Source organism: Mobula hypostoma, chromosome 3, assembly GCF_963921235.1.
Source record: "Mobula hypostoma chromosome 3, sMobHyp1.1, whole genome shotgun sequence".
Lineage (NCBI taxonomy): Eukaryota > Metazoa > Chordata > Chondrichthyes > Myliobatiformes > Myliobatidae > Mobula > Mobula hypostoma.
Window position 1 is genome coordinate 218377296 of NC_086099.1, and position 17526 is coordinate 218394821.

The 17526-nt window shown below is 41.4% G+C and overlaps 1 protein-coding gene across 7 annotated transcripts in view; it reads right to left on the minus strand.

Moving 5' to 3' along the window:
• Positions 1 to 17526, minus strand: part of obscnb (obscurin, cytoskeletal calmodulin and titin-interacting RhoGEF b) — a 487178-nt gene that overhangs the window by 392678 nt on the left and 76974 nt on the right. For all 7 annotated transcript variants that reach the window (XM_063044498.1, XM_063044500.1, XM_063044497.1 and 4 more), the window contains exons 14-16: positions 17008 to 17283; positions 8425 to 8691; positions 5214 to 5483 (exon numbers count right to left, since the gene is read on the minus strand). In XM_063044498.1, the coding sequence (XP_062900568.1) occupies positions 5214 to 5483; positions 8425 to 8691; positions 17008 to 17283 (813 nt within the window). The remainder of the gene's footprint in view (positions 1 to 5213; positions 5484 to 8424; positions 8692 to 17007; positions 17284 to 17526) is intronic.

A 17526-nucleotide genomic window follows, 5' to 3' on the forward strand; every position in this document is an offset into this window, starting at 1 on the left:
TGATGTGTGGTGTTCGGCTTATGCCAAACATAGCATTTAGTCTGATGACAAAAAAGCTCAATTTTGGTTTAATCGGACCATAGAACCTTCTCCCTGCAGAGTTCAGGGTCTCCCACATGCCTTCTGGCAAACTCTAGCTGAGATTTCATAAGAGTTTTTTTCTCTTTGCCACTCTCTCATAAAGCTGTGAAAGGTGAAATACCCGGGCAACAGTTGCTGAACGCCTAGTCTCTCTCATCTCAGTCACTGCAGCTTGTAACTCCTCCAGAGTTGTCATAGGTCTCTTGGTGGCCTCCCTCACTAGTCCCCTTCTTGCACGGTTACTCAGTTTTTGAGGACGGCCTGCTCTAGGCTGATTTACAGCTGTGTCATATTCTTTCCATTTCTTGTTGATTGATTCCAAGGGATATTCAGTGATTTGGAAAATTTTCTTGTATCCATCTCCTGACTTGTGCTTTCCAGTAATTTTTTTCGGAGTTGCTTGGAGTGTTCTTTTGCTCTTCATGGTGTAGTTTTTGGCAAGATACTGACTCACCAGCAGTTGAACCCTCCAGATACAGGAGTTTTTTTTATGACAATCAATTGAAACGCCTTGACTGCATACAGGTGATCTCCATTTAACTAATTATGTGACTTCTAAAACTAATTGGCTGTACCAGTGATGATTTTGTGTGTGAACATTTACACAATTAATTATTTTGTATTTTATATTTGTAATTAATTTAGATCACTTTGTAGAGATCTGTTTCCACTTTGACATGAGTCTGTTTCTGTTGATCAGTGTTAAAAAAGCCAAATTAAATCCACTGTGGTTCAATGTTGTATAACAATAAAACATGAAAACCTCCCGGGGGGGGGGGGGGAGGTGGAAATACTTTTTATAGGCACTGTTCTACCATAACTGTGGAAATGCAAGAATGGAAATATTTCAACTTGACTCAAAAATCGAATGGGCTACGACTGATATTCCATGTGGCAAAGGACAAAGAAAGAATACAGAAAGTAAGAAGACTGCAGACACTACTGCTCAAAAACACCACAATAAATAATTTGTGCACAATTCTACTAAATATATTTTTGTTTCTGTTATCCAACTGTAGTGTTGGCCAGAGCACTAGAAACCTCTACTTTTTTTTAAATATCCATCCTAACTATGGAACAACAGAATGTCCAGAAGAGGCTCACGAGGATGATTCCAGGAATGAAGGAGTTAACACATTTTGCAGCTTTGGACCTGTAGTCACTGGAATTCAGAAGGATGCGTGGGGATCTCATTAAAAACTACCAAATACTGAAAGGATTAGATAGGGTGGATGTGGATAGGATTTTTCCTATGATAGGGGTATCCAGAACCAGAGGACTTTAAAATTGAAGTGTGACCTTTTAGAACAGAGGTAAGCAGGAATTTATTTAACCAGAGAGTAGTGAATCTGTGGAATGCTCTGCCACAGACTGCAGTGGAGGCCATCCGTGGGTATATTTAAGGCGGAAGTTGATCATTTCCTGATCAGTCAGGGCATCAAAGGATCTGGCAAGGTGTATGAGGTTGAGTGGGATCTGGGATCAGCCATGATGGAATGGTGGAGCATACTCGATGGGCCGAATGGCCTAACTCTGCTCCTATGTCTTATGGTCTTAGCTCAAATCTCACCCAAAGTGGCTCTTGCAGCTAAGCTACCAAAATCCATCCAAATCAATGTTCCTTTCCATTAAAATTAGCTACACTACTGGTCTGTTGGTGGTGAAGACTTTGGTGGATTAGCAGCTATAGAAACTGAATCCTAATATTTTACAAAATTAACCTTGATCGATTTTCAGAGTCTTGATTGATCTTCAATCTACCAAAGTCTTCACCACCAAAAGACCAGAAAAACGAGAGCTCTGGCACCTAGGCAGGACGCTCTCAAGTTGAAACTACAAATATATACACAGGAGTATTAAACAGTTTTTCAGGGAGTTGTATTGGTAGTGGCAACTTAAACTCTCTCAACAATAAACATACCATTTTCCAAATGTCTAATCCACTGCACAAAACATAATCACACTCCTTTCATGCTGTTGCAAGTACATGCTTCTAAATATTAAAATAAAATATTTTAAAATTTGTCCTCTTTCAGCATGTTCAGGATTTTGGGTGGTGGGATGGAGATACGTCACTACCAAAGGAGGTGTAAGGTGCTCCTTCCCTCCACTACCCTTTGGCAAGGTGTAGCATCTGCTTAGCCCCCTTATCAGCCCCCTGGGAGCAGGTAGTGGATGGTCATATGAGTAGCTGTGCATATCACAATTCCTGGTTATGTGACCACTGACGCCAGACAATCTCTGAAGAGTATTGATAATGGCTGGGGTCACTCATCTTGTAAAGACACAGCCCAGAAGAAGGCAATGTCAAATCAATTCTGTAGAAAACTTTGCCAAGAACAAACACAATGAATGAACGAAGCCTTAACATCTTGAAAGTTTGACGTCAGTGGTGGGTAAATTGATGGAAAGTATTCTTAGAGATGGTATATATAATTACCTAGATAGACAGGGTCTGATTTGGAACAGTCAACATGGATTTGTGCGTGGAAGGTCATGTTTGACAAATCTTATTGAATTTTTTGATGAGGTTACTGGGAAAGTTGACAAGGGTAAAGCAGTGGATGTTGGCTATATGGACTTCAGTAAGGCCTCTGACAAGGTTCTACATGGAAGGTTAGCTTGGAAGGTTCAATCGTTAGGCACTAATATCAAAGTAATAAAATGGATTCAGCAGTGGCTGGATGGGAGACGCCAGACAGTAGTGGTGGATAACTGTGTGTCAGATTGGAGGACGGTGTCTAGTGGTGTGCCTCAGGGATCTGTACTGGGTCCAATGTTGTTTATCACATATATTAATGATCCGGATGATGGGGTTGTAAATTGGATTAGTAAGTATGCAGATGATACTAAGATAGGTGGAGTTGTGGATAATGAAGTAGGTTTTCAAAGCTTGCAGAGAGATTTAGACCACTTAGAAGAGTGGGCTGAAAGATGGCCTTTATAAAACTTTATAAAACTCCCCGTATTCTTCTTTCAGGACATCTCCCCTTTTCCAACCTATGTCATTGGTACCTATATGTACCACGACCTCTGGCTCCTCTCCCTCCCACATCAAGATCTCTTGGAAGCGATCAGAAACATCACAAAAAATGCCACATTTTGGTAGAACTGATCAAAAATAGGACGTACATGGTGAATGGTAGGGCATTAAAGAATGCTTTAGAACAGAGGGATCCAGGAATAATGGTGCATAGTTCCCTGAAGATGGAATCTCATGTGGATAGGGTGGTGAAGAAAGCTTTTGGTTTGCTGGCCTTCATTAATCAGAGCATTGAGTATAGGAGTTGGGATGTAATGTTGAATTTGTATAAGGCATTGGTAAGGCCAAATCTGGAGTATTGTATACAGTTCTGGTCACCGAATTATAGGAAAGATGTCAATAAAATTGAGAGTACAGAGGAGGTTTACTAAAATGTTGCCTGGGTTTCATCTCCTAAGTTACAGAGAAAGGTTGAACAAGTTAGATCTTTATTCTTTGGAGCGTAGAAGGGTGAGGGGAGACTTGATAGAGGTGTTTAAAATTATGAAGGGGATTGATAGAGTTGACGTGATTAGACTTTTTCCATTGGGAGGGCATGGGTTGAGAATTAGAGGACAAAAGTTTAGGGGTAACATGAGGGGGAACTTCTTTACTCAGAGAGTGGTAGCTGTGTGGAATGAGCTTCCAGCAGAAGTGGTTGAGGCAGGTTCTATGTTGTCGTTTAAAGTTAAATTGGATAGATATATGGACAGGAAAGGTATGGAGGGTTATAGGCTGAGTGCAGGTCGGTGGGAATAGGATAGGGTAAGAGTTCGGCACGGACTAGAAGGGCCAAGATGGCCTGTTTCTGTACTGTAATTGTTATATGGTTATATATGGCAGATGGAGTTTAATACTGATAAATGTGAGGTGCTACATTTTGGTAGGACTAATCAAAATAGGGCATACATGGTAAATGGTAGGGCACTGAAGAATGCAGTAGAACAGAGGGATCTAGGAATAATGGTACATAGTTCCCTGAAGGTGGAATCTCATGTGGATAGGGTGGTGAAGAAAGCTTTTGGTATGCCGGCCTTTATAAATCAGAGCATTGAGTATAGGAGTTGGGATGTAATGTTGAAATTGCATAAGGATTGGTAAGGCCAAATTTGGAGTATTGTGTACAGTTCTGGTCACCGAATTATAGGAAAGATTTCAATAAAATTGAGAGAGTACAGAGGAGATTTACTACAATGTTGCTTGGGTTTCATCTCCTAAGTTACAGAGAAAAGTTGAACAAGTTGGGTCTTTATTCTTTGGAGCGTAGAAGGTTGAGGGGGGGGACTTGATAGAGGTACTGTATTTAAAATTATGAGGGGGATAGATAGAGTTGATGTGGATAGGCTTTTTCCATTGAGAGTGGGGGAGATTCAAATAAGAGGACATGAGTTGAGAGTTAAAGGGCAAAAAGTTTAGGGGTAACACGAGGGGGAATTTCTTTACTCAGAGAGTGGTAGCTGTGTGGAATGAGCTTTCAGCAGAAGTGGTTGAGGCAGGTTCGATGTTGTCATTTAAAGTTAAATTGGACAGATATATGGACAGGAAAGGAATGGGAGGTTATGGGCTGAGTGCAGGTCAGTGGGACTAGGTGAGAGTAAGAGTTCAGCATGGACTAGAAAGGCTGAGATGGCCTGTTTTCGTGCTGTAATTGTTATATGGTTAACACTTCATGAAGGATTTTCATTGTATGTATATCTGATTTGATCAGCTCATTAAGGAATTAGAATATGGTAATTTTGGTTTCCAAAGCACTTTCTGATCCTATTCTCTTCACTTCCATAGTATTAAAGTGATAACTGGATTAAAGTGATATCTTCTTAGCAACAGCAGAATTTTTGTTAAAGCGGGAGTTCAACATGTCTAAACACTGGTTAAGATTGTAGTCATTTAGGAATAATCACTTGTCTTTGTATTACTTTCAAATCCAATTTATTTCCACCAAGTTTACAGATGCTATTAATTGACTGAATATATAGGTATTTTACCATCTGTATTCTTCCCAAATGTTTCAATTAATCAATATTTTTGTTAAGTTGGCCTAAAATTATCATTTTATTTTCGTTGCACATCACTGAGGGTACTTGCTAAAATATTATGTTTGTTTTCTCACCTTGAACTTGAAGGTTAGCTGTTGTTTTTACATTTTCAACTTGTGCAGTAATTTCACATGCATCCTCTACTGTAAGACTTCTGATGGTCAGATTGTGGTTCGTTCTTTCACGTGATATTATGTATTTTTCACTTGACTCAATTTTGATGCCATTTTTATACCAGGTCACTGTAGCTTCCTCATGAGACACAGTACATTTAAATTCAGCATCTTCTCCTTCTACAGCTACTAAACTGTGAAGCTCATCTACAAACTTAATAATCTTTGGAACTATGGGAAATAAAACAAAAAGCACATTGAGAATTAACTGAAGTTACCTTTTAGCTACTAATACACACTGATAATACACATTATTAGCAGTTTTCATTGATAAACAAGTCTTAATTTGGAAAAAAAAACACAAAAAATTACATTGCATCCTATTGAGATACTCTAGGAATGTTCTATTTTAAAGTATCATTCAAAGTTCTAAGTACATTTTTATTATTAAAAATATAAATATGTCACCATATACAACCCTGAGATTCATTTTCCTGCGGGCATACTCAGCAAATCTATAGAATAGTAACTATAATAGGATCAATGGAAGATCAACTGGAGTGCAGAAGACAACAAACTGTGCAACTGCAAATATAAATAAAAATATATAAATAGCAATAAATATGAGAACGTGAAATAACAAGATAAAGAGTCCTTAAAGTTAGGTATCGATTTAATTTTACCCATGTTTAAATGCTTTCAGATGCATAAAGTTTCTGAAGTTTCTTCAGGTATATAAAGTGTAGAAGAGAGATGACAGTGGATATCAGACCACTGGAAAACGATGCTGGGGAGATAGTAATGGGGGGCCATGAAATAACAAATGAACTGAGGAACTATTTTGCACGAGTCTTCACTGTGGAAGATACTAGCATGATGGTGGAAATTCCAGGTGTCAGGGGGCATGAAGTGTGTGAAGTTGCCATAACTAGAGAGAAGGTCCTTGGGAAACTGAAAGTTCTGAAGGTAAATGAGTCACCTGAACCAGATGGTGTACGCCCCAGAGTTCTAAAAGAGGTGGCTGAAGAGATCGTGGAGGGACCAGTAATGATCTATCAAGAATCACTAGATTCTGGAATGGTTCCGGAAGACTGGAAAATTACAAATGTCATTCCACTCTTCAAGAAGGGAGAGAGTCTGAAAAGAAGCTAAAGGCCAGTTAGTCTGCCCTCAGTGGTTGGGGAGATGTTGGAGTCGATTATTAAAGATGAGGTCTCAGGGTACTTGGAGACACCTGACAAATTTGTTCGAATTCTTTGAAGAAATAACAAGCAGGATAAATAAAAGAGAATCGGTAGATGTTGTGTACTTAGATTTTCAGAAGGTGCCACATGTGAGGCTACTTAACAAGCTACGAGCCCATGGTATTAGAGGAAAAATTCTAACATGGATAAAGCAGTGGCTGTTTGGTAGGAGGCAAAGAGTGGAAATAAAGGGAGCCTTTTCTGGTTGGCTGCTGGTGACTAGTGTTGGAACCAATTCTTTTTACATTATATGTCAATGATTTGGATGACAGAATTGATGGATTTGTTGCAGTTTGCAGACAATATGAAGAAAGGTGGAAAGGCAGGTAGTTCTGAGGAAGTAGAGAGGTGACAGAAGGACAGACAGATTTGGAGAATGGTCAAAGAAATGGCAGATGGAATACAGTGTTGGGAAGTGTACGGCTATGCACTTTGGTAGAAGAAACGAAAGGGCTGGCTACTTTCTAAATAGAGAAAAAAAATACAAAAAACTGAGGTGCAAAGGGACTTAAGAGTCATTGTGCAGGATTCTCTAAAGGTTACTTTGCGGGTTGAGTCTATGGTGAGGATAGCAAATGTGATTTAGCATTCATTTCAAGAGGACCAGAATATAAAAGCAAGGATGCAATGTTGGGACTTTATAAAGAACTGCTGAGGCCTCACTTGTGAGCAATTTTGTGCCCCTTATGTTAGAAAGGATGTACTGAAACTGGAAAGGGTTCAAAGGGGGTTCATAACAATGATTCCAGGATTGAATGGCTTGACATATTAAGAGCATTTGAAGGCACTGCGCCTTTGTTGACTAGAATTTGAAGGAATGAGGGGTGACCTGATTGAAACCTATCGAATGGAGAAAAGCCTTGAGAGAGTGAATGTGGAGAGGATGTTTCCTATGGTGTGAGAGTCTAAGACCAGAGGACACAGCCTCAGAACGGAGATGAGGATGAATTTCTTTAGCCTGTGAGTGGTGAGTCTGTGGAATTCTTTGCCACAGGCTTTATGTATATTTAAGGCAGCGGTTGATAGATTACACCCAAAAACTGATATAAGTGTACCATGGAGAGCATTCTAACAGGTTGCATCACTGTCTGGTATGGTTGGGGGAGGGGGGAGAACTACTGCACAGGACCAAAAGAAGCTGCAGAGGGTTGTAAATCTAGTCAGCTCTATCTTGGGTACCAGCCTACAAAGTACCCAGGACACCTCTAGGGAGCGGTGTCTCAGAAAGGCAGCATCCATTATTAAGGACTTCCAGTACCCAGGGCATGCCCTTTTCTCACAGTTACCAACAGGTAGGAGGTACAGAAGCCTAAAGGCACACACTCAGTGATTCAGGAACAACTTTTTCTCCTCTGCCATCTGATTCCTAAAGGACATTGAACCCTTGGACACTACCTCACTTTTTAAAATATACACTATTTCTGGTTTTTTTGCATGTTTTTTAATCTATTCAATATATGTATACTGTGATTGATTTATTAATTTATTAATATTATTATTTATCTATTTTTCTCTCTCTTCTATATTACGTATTGTACTGAACTGCTGATGCCAAGTTAACAAATTTCACATCACATGCCAGTGATAATAAACCTGATTCTGATTCTTGATTGGTCAGGGCATGAAGGGATACAGGAGGAAAAGGCAGGAGGTTGGGGCTGAGAGGAAAAGTGAATCGATTATGATGAAATGGCAGAGCAGACTTCCTTTCTAAAACCCTCAAAAAATTATTAAGTGATTATTCTTCAAAATTCAGAATTTAGTCATTAAATAACTGTGAGCAAGGAAAATAGTTCATGATCTTGATGTTAAACAATTATGAAATCTTAGATTTAGCTACTGAATCTCAAAGGGAGATTCAGTAGCTAAAGCCACTGAACTTCAACTGAGACATAAGAAATTAACTGAAATATGGTACAAAGCATTACCCTTGGTGGTTAGTTTAGCAGTGGTAATATCGTCCTTAGATTCACAGAGATATTCCCCCTCATCCTCAACAGTTACTTTGGAAATGGTCAAACTTCGTTTCTGACCATCCGCCTTTATTTTTATTCTGAGGCTTGGGTTGATTTCTATTCCATTTCGTCGCCACAAGACATCAGCCTTTGCTTGATTTAATTCACATGTAAATACAGCTGTAGCATTACACAGTACATTTACGTTTTGTAGCTTCTTTGTGAACAATATAGGTAATTCTGCAAGAAAAATATAATTCTAGTAAGTGCTAATTACTGTTCTCCTAATAAAGTCATGCAATTTTTAATAAATTAAATTACTTAAGAGTTTAATAATATTGCAATAAGTAAAAAAATTGTGGAGTTGGAATTCGTGGATACAGGTTACATGGACACCCACCAACTTTGTGACCATCTCCTCCTTATTCCTGTGACCTTTCATTAAAATGGAAAGTCAGATATATGATAAAGATGTTTCACTACCTGACTTCTGTGCTGCCACGGAACTTGCCACCAATTCCAGTGATGTAACACAAACATTATCAATCAAAGGAGCAAAAGAACAATGAGTCAGAATTAAGTATTTTGCTCATGTTTAATTCCCACCAGAATCACATCTTTTCTACCCTCCTCCAACCCTCACACTCTGATCCTCCAATTCCACCATTTTCTACATTCCTCCTTCCTTTGCCTCACAATCAGTAGCTGTATTTTCCAACCACATAGGTTGAATTTCCAGATTGTCATCTCCAAACTTCTTCAGTTTTCTATCTCTTCCTCTATCTAACATTGAATTTATATCCAAACATGTTTTGGAGCACTTTTATTATAGTATTATACTCAGTCACCGAGTTACAAAATAGGGAGTCCGGTGCTTTGACCTAGCTTGTCCATGCTGACCAAATTGCCTGCATTTGGCCTAAATCCACCTAAGCATTTGCTATCCATGTACGTGTCTGAATGTTTTTTAAATGCTGTAAATGTATCTAACTCTATCACAAACGGTTCTTTGTGCTCGTTGTCATATGTGGGAGGTCCTGGAGTCTCCCAGCCTCCTGGACGGCCATATCTGCACCCTGTGTGTCGAGCTGCAGCTCCTAAGGGACCGCGTTAGGGAACTGGAGATGCAGCTCGATGACCTTCGTCTGGTCAGGGAGAGCGAGGAGGTGATAGAAAGGAGTTACAGGCAGGTGGTCACACCGGGGCCACGGGAGACAGGCAAGTGGGTAACAGTCAGGAGAGGGAAGGGGAAGAGTCAGGTACTAGAGAGTACACCTATGGCTGTACCCCTTGACAATAAGTACTCCTGTTTGAGTACTGTTTTGGGGGGCAGCCTACCTGGGGGAAGCAACAGTGGCCGTGCTTCTGGCACAGAGTCCGGCCCTGTGGCTCAGAAGGGTAGGGAAAGGAAGAAGGCGGCAGTAGTGATTAGGGATTCTATAGTTAGGGGGTCGGACAGGCGATTCTGTGGACGCAGGAAAGAAACTCGGTTGGTAGTTACCCTCCCAGGTGCCAGGGTCTGGGATGTTTCAGATCGCGTCCAAGATATCCTGCAGTGGGAGGGGTCCTGAAAAAAGACTACAGGGAGTTAGGAAGGAAGTTGAGAAGCAGGACCGCAAAGTAGTAATCTCGGGATTACTGCCTATGCCATGCTACAGTAAGTATAGAATTAGAATGAGATGGAGGATAAATGTGTGGCTGAGGTATTGGAGCAGGGGGCAAGGATTCAGATTTCTGGATCATTGGGACCTCTTTTGGGGCAGGTGTGACCTGTACAAAAAGGACGGGTTGGACTTGAATCCCAGGGGGGCCAATATCCTGGTGGGGAGGTCTGCTGCTGGGGAGAGTCTAAACTAGAATTGTTGGGGGGTGGGAAACCGAACTGAAGAGACGGGAGAAAGAGGTGGTTGGCTCACAAAGAGAGAAAGCTTGGAGACAGTGTGTGAGGGAGGATAGGCAAGTGATAGAGAAGGGATGTGCTCAAACGGACGGTTTGAAGTGTCTATTTTAATGCAAGGAGTATTGTGAACAAAGTGGATGAGCTTAGAGCGTGGATCAGTACTTGGAGCTACGATGTGGTGGCCATTACAGAGACTTGGATGGCTCAGGGACAGGAATGGTTACTTCAAGTGCCTGGCTTTAGATGTTTCAGAAAGGACAGGGAGGGAGGCAAAAGAGGTGACATTGTTGATCAGAGATAGTGTCATGGCTACAGAAAAGGTGGACGTCATGGAGGGATTGTCTATGGAGTCTCTGTGGGTGGAAGGTTAAGAAAAGGAAGGAGTCATTAACTTTACTGGGTGTTTTTTGTAGGCAGCCCAATAGTAACAGGGACATCGAGGAGTAGATAGGGAAACAGATACTGCAGAGGTGTAATAATAACAGACTTGTCATGATGGGAGATTTTAATTTCCCAAATATCAATTGGCATCCCCCTAGAGCAAGGGGTTTAGATGAGGTGGAGTTTGTTAGATGTGTTCGGGAAGGTTTCTTGACACAATATATAGATAAGCCTACAAAAGGAGAGACTGCATTTGATTTGGTATTGGGAAATGAACCTGGTCATGTGTCAGATCTCTCAGTGGGAGAGCATTTTGGAGATAGTGATCTTAATTCTATCTCCTTTACAATAGCATTGGAGAGAGATAGGAACAGACAAGTTAGAAAAGTGTTTAATTGGAGTAATGGAAATTATGAGGCTATCAGGCAGGAAATTGGAAGCTTAGATTGGAAACAGATGTTCTCAGGGAAAAGTACGGAAAAAATGTGGCAAATGTTCAGGGGATAGTGGCCAGAGGTCCTAGGGTAACGGAGGAACGGAAGGAAATTCACATTAGGCAGAATATGGTGTTGGATAGACTGATGGGACTGAAGCTGATAAATCTCCAGGGCCAGATAGTCTGCATCCAAGGGTACTTAAGGAGGTGGCTCTAGAAATCGTGGACGCATCGGTGATCATTTTTCAATGTTCTATAGATTCAGGATCAGTTCCTGTGGATTGGAGGGTAGCTAATGTTATCCCACTTTTTAAGAAAGGCGGGAGAGAGAAAACAGGGAATTATGACCAGTTAGCCTGACATCAGTGGTGGGGAAGATACTGGAGTCAATAATAAAAGATGAAATTATGACACATCTGGATAGCAGTAACAGGATCGGTCCGAGTCAGCATGGATTTACAAAGGGGAAATCATGCTTGACTAATCTTCTGAAATTTTTTGAGGATGTAACTATGAAAATGGACAAGGGAGAGCCAGTGGATGTAGTGTACCTGGACTTTCAGAAAGCCTTTGATAAGGTCCCACATAGGAGATTAGTGGGCAAAATTAGAGCACATAGTATTGGGGGTAGGGTACTGACATGGATTGAAAATTGGCTGGCTGACAGAAAACGAAGAGTAGCGATTAATGGGTCCTTTTCAGAATGGCAGGTGGTGACTAGTGGAGTGCCACAAGGCTCGGTGCTGGGACTGCAGCTACTTATAATATACATTAATGATTTAGATGAAGGGATTAGAAGAAACATTAGCAAATTTGCAGATGACACAAAGCTGGGTGGAAGTGTGAAATGTGAGGAGGATGTTATGAGAATGCAGGGTGACTTGGACAGGTTGGGTGAATGGGCAGATGTGGATAAGTGTGAGGTTATCCACTTTGGTGGCAAGAAGAGGAAGGCAGATTACCATCTGAATGGTGTCAAGTTAGGAAAAGGGGAAGTACAACGAGATCTAGGTGTCTTTGTTCATCAGTCACTGAAAGTAAGCATGCAGGTACAGCAGGCAGTGAAGAAAGCTAATGGCCTTCATAACAAGGGGAGTTGAATATAGGAGCAAAGAGGTCCTTCTGCAGTTGTTCAAGGCCCTGATGAGACCACACCTGGAGTATTGCGTGCAGTTTTGGACTTCAATTTTGAGGAAGGACATTCTTGATATTGAAGGAGTGCAGCGTAGGTTCACGAGGTTAATTCCCAGGATGGCGGGACTGTCATATGTTGAAAGACTGGAGCGACTGGGCTTGTATACACTGGAATTTAGAAGGATGAGAGGGGATCTGATTGAAACATATAAGATTATTAAGGGATTGGACACGCTAGAGGCAAGAAGCATGTTCCTGATGTTGGGGGAGTCCAGAACCAGAGGCCACAGTTTAAGAATAAGGGGTAGGCTATTTAGAAAGGAGTTGAGGAAAAACTTTTTCACCCAGAGAGTTATGGATCTGTGGAATGCTCTGCCTCAGAAGGCAGTGGAGGCCAATTCTCTGGATGCTTTCAACAGAGAGTTAGATGGAGCCCTTAAAGATAGCGGAGTCAAGGGATATGGGGAGAAGGCAGGAACGGGGTACTGATTGTGGATGATCAGCCATGACCTCAGTAAGTGGTGGTGCTGGCTTGAAGGGCCGAATGGCCTACTCCTGCACCTATTATCTATTGTCCATTGATATTTGTGTGGAGTTCTACATAGGTACGTTCCAATGAGACAGGGAAATTATGGTACGGTACAGGAACCGTGGTGTACAAAGGATGTAATAAATCTAGTCAAGAAGAAAATGAAAGCTTACAAACGGTTCAGAAAGCTAGGTAATATTAGAGATCTGGAAGATTATAAGGCTAATAGGAAGGAGCTTAAAAAGGAAATTAGGACAGCCAGAAGGGGCCATGAGAAGGCCTTGGTGGGCAGGATCAAGGAAAACCCCAAGGCATTCTACAAGTATGTGAAAAGCAAGAGGATAAGACGTTAAAGGATAGGACCTATCAAGTGTAACAGTGGGAAAGTGCGTATGGAACCAGAGGAAATAGCAAAGGTACTTAATGAATACTTTACTTCAGTATGCACTATGGAAAAGGATCTTGGTGACTGTAGTGCTGACTTGCAGCAGACAGAAAAGCTTGAGCATGTAGTTATTAAGAAAGAGGATGTGCTGGAGCTTTTGGAAAGCATCAAGTTGGATAAGTCGCCAGGACCAGATGAGATGTACCCCAGGCTACTGTGGGAGGCGAGGGGGGAGATTGCTAAACCTCTGTCGATGATCTTTGAATCATCAATGGGGACCGGAGAGGTTCTGGAGGATTGGAGGGTTGCAGATGTAGTTCCTTTATTCAAGGAAGGGAGGAGAGATAGCCCAGGAAATTATAGACCAGTTAGTCCTACTTCAGTGGTTGGTAAGTTGATGGAGAAGATCCTGAGAGGCAGGATTTATGAACATTTGGAAAAGGTATATTATGATTAGGAATAGTCAGCATGGCTTTGATAAGGGCAGGCCGAGCCTTACGAGCCTGACTGAATTTTTTGAGGATGTGACTAAACAAATTGATGAAGGAAGAGCAATAGATGTAGTGTATATGGATTTCAGCAAGGCATTTGATAAGGTACCCCATGCAAGGCTTATTGAGAAAGTAAGGAAGCATGGGATCCAAGGTGACATTGCTTTGTGGATCCACAACTGGCTTGCCCACAGAAGGCAAAGAGAGGTTGTAGACAGGTCATATTCTGCACAGAGGTCAGTGACCAGTGGTGTGCCTCAGCAATCTGTCCTGGGACCCTTACTCTTCATGATTTTTATAAATGACCTGGATGAGGAAGTGGAGTAATGGGTTAATAAGTTTGCTCATGAAACAAAGGTTGGAGGTGTTGTGGATAGTGTGGAGGGCTGTCAGAGGTTACAGCGGGACATTGATAGGATGCAAAATTGGGCTGAGAAGTGGCAGATGGAGTTCAACCCATAAGATAAGTGTGAAGTGATTCATTTTGGTAGGTGGCGTATGATGGCAGAATATAGTATTAACGGCAAGACTCTTGGCAGTATGGAGGATCAGAGGGATCTTGGGGTCCAAGTCCATAGGACACTCAAAGCAGCTGCATAGGTTGACTCTGTGGTTAAGAAAGCATATGGTGTATTGGCCTTCATTAATCGTGCAATTGAATTTAAGGAGCCGAGAGGTAATGTTGCTATATAGGATCCTGGTCAGACCCCACTTAAGAGTACTGTGTTCAGTTCTGGTCGCCTCACTACAGGAAGGATGTGAAAGCCATAGAAAGTGTGCAGAGGAGATTTACAAGGATGTTGCCTGGATTGGGGAGCATGCCTTATGAAAACAGGTTGAGTGAACTCGGCCTTTTCTCCTTGGAGCGACAGAGGATGAGAGGTGACCTGATAGAGGTGTATAAGATGATGAGAGGCACTGATCGTGTGGATAATCAAAGGCTTTTTCCCAGGGCTGAAATGGTTGCCACAAGAGGACACAGGTTTAAGGTGCTTGGGAGTAGGTACAGAGGAGATATCAGGGGTAAGTTTTTTTTACTCAGAATGGTGAGTGGGTGGAATGGGCTGCCGGCAACAGTGGTGGAGGCTGATACAATAGGGTCTTTTAAGAGACTTCTAAATAGGTACATGGAGCTTAGAAAAATAGGGGGCTATGGGTAAGCCTAGTAATTTCTAAGGTAGGGACATATTCGGCACAACTTTGTGGGCCAAAGGGCCTGTATTGTGCTGTAGGTTTTCTATGTTTCTACTTCCTCAGACAGCTCATTTCAGATACCAAACATCCTCTGTTGTGTGTGCCTCTGAAATGCCTGATAACCTACGCTGGAGGTAGCATTTATGGAGGAGATAAAGAGTTGATACTTCAGCTGTGACCATTCATCAGGAACTTTTCAGGAAATTTCCTTCATTACAAGTTCTGATGAAGGGTCACAACCCAAAACATTGACTATTTATTCCCTATCATAAATGCTGCCTGACTTGCTGAGATCCCCCAGCATTTTGTGAACTTAGATCAAGATTTGTAACATCTGATACAAGCCAGATAACTCTCTTTTGACCCTTGCTGTTATTGAAAATTTATTATCAAAAGCTTGACGAGGGGAGGAGCTACAATGGGGCTCGATAGCGACTTCTTGAAGCTTAAACAGTTTAATTTCCACCTTTAATATCTCTCCTTCTCCTTTCCGAGATAAGTGAAGCAACACTTCACCTGTGAGTCTGTTGGGGTCATATACTGTGTTTGGTGCTCCCGGTGTAGCCTCCTGTATATCGGTGAGACCCGAAGTAAATTGGGAGACCTCTTCACCGAGCATCTACGCTCTGTCCGCCAGAAATAGTAGAATCTCCCAGTTGCCACCCATTTTAATTCCACTTCCCATTCCCATTCCAATATGTCCATCCATGGCCTCCTCCACTGTCATGAAGAGACCACACTTAGGCCGGAGGAACAAAACCTTATATTTACTTCATCCCTCCCCACCTTCAGGTTTCACCTATCATCTTGTGCTTCTCCCTCCCCTTCCATCTTTTAAATCTACTCCTCAGCGTTTTTCCTCCAGTCCTGCAGAAGGGTTTCGGCCCAATACGTCGACTGTACTCCTGTCCATAGATGCTGCTTGGCCTACTGAGTTCCTCCAGCATTTGCATTGTTCGTCTTTGTTGTTTGTCTCCCTCCTTGCTGTGAAAGGGTGACACCTCTCTGTTCCTTTATTTAGGAGGCAGAGAGAGCCTGTGGGATTGTTGGGTGAACTACTAGTTTTTGTTGTTCTGCAGATCACAGTCTTTCTTGGGGGCTTTTCTGTTGCTTGCTTGGTGGGTGGAGGGCGCTAATGACATTTTTGCTGAATTATGTGGGGGAAGGTCGTTGCTTTGCTACTGCTTGTGTGTGGGAGGGTGAGTGGGGGAGCTTTGGGGATCTAACATTTTTACTGTCACTCATTCTTTGGGGCACTCTTCTGTTTTCATAAATGTCTGAGAAGAACAAGTATTTCAGGTTGTACACTGTACACATTCTATGATATTAAATGGAACCACTGAACTACATGAGCAAAAAATTAGAAAATCTGTAAAGCTGAATTATAAGTGCTTTTTAAAAGAGATGATGATGATGTAATTATAAGCACAAGAGATCCTGCAGATGCTGGAAACCTTGAGCAGCACGCTCAAAATGCAACAGGTCAGGCAGCATCTATGAGAAGGGGAAAAAAGTGGTCACTTCAGCTGAGACCCTTCATCAGTACTGGAAAGAAGTGGAAAATGCCAGAATAAGGTGGTGAGGGGGAGATAAACGGTCTCAGCCCAAAAAGTTGGCAGTTTATTGATTTCCATAGATACTGCCCAGCCTGCTCAATTCCTCCAGCATTTTGGATGACGATGTAATTCTCAGCTTAACAAAATAGAGCTGGCACTTAATAGAAGGAAGATATCCATGTCATTGAGAAGTGGACCCAATTAAAATGAGCTGAGAGAAAATAAAAACAAGGCAAAGGATTTAATCTCTAAATCTCATTCCCTGTAGAAAAAGCCTACAGCTAAATTCATGGTTTATATGGCAGGGAAAGCATATTAATCTTGCAAGCATCTTAAAATTAAAGTTATGTTTAGAAATGTCTCCAAGATACTCCTAAATGACTGCTCCTGTGCACACTGAAATGTAGTTTCTACATACTTTCAGCCAAGACACAATTGAAAGTGAGAAAATTTCTGTTAGAAAAGCATTCCAAGAGAATTAACTTCTCAAACTCCCTTTAGAAACTGTAAAATTAAAACAGACAGTGAACTACTAACAATGAATACTAACCTTTAACCTCAATATGGAAAATTAATTTCTCTCCAGCTATTTCACAGATATAATTGCCTGTGTCCTTCGGCTCTGCATTCTGAATAATTAGTTTTCGAACTTTGCCTTCGGAAACAAGTTTAACTTTTGAGCTATCAGTGAGAACTTTTCCACTCTTGGACCATTTGACCTCAGCTTTGACGTGCGTTACTTCACAGCTAAGAACAGCATTTTCTGAGGCTTGAACCTTCACCTCCTTTTGAACTGATCCTTTATTGATAAATTCTGGCTCTGGCTCTGCAATGAAAATCATTTAATTATTAAAACTGAAAATGTAAACACTGTATATAAATGGAAAACAGATCAGTACTTCCTGGTGTTGTTAACCACCCCAAACTATGTTTTCAATAAGTCTGATCCCATTAATATACCAAGATGTACTTTTAATCATCTGGATTATCCTTATCCTTAGATCTTCAAGTATATCAGTAAATCTCTTCAGCATTCTCTCTGGGCACTTAACATCCTTGATGGTGAGGA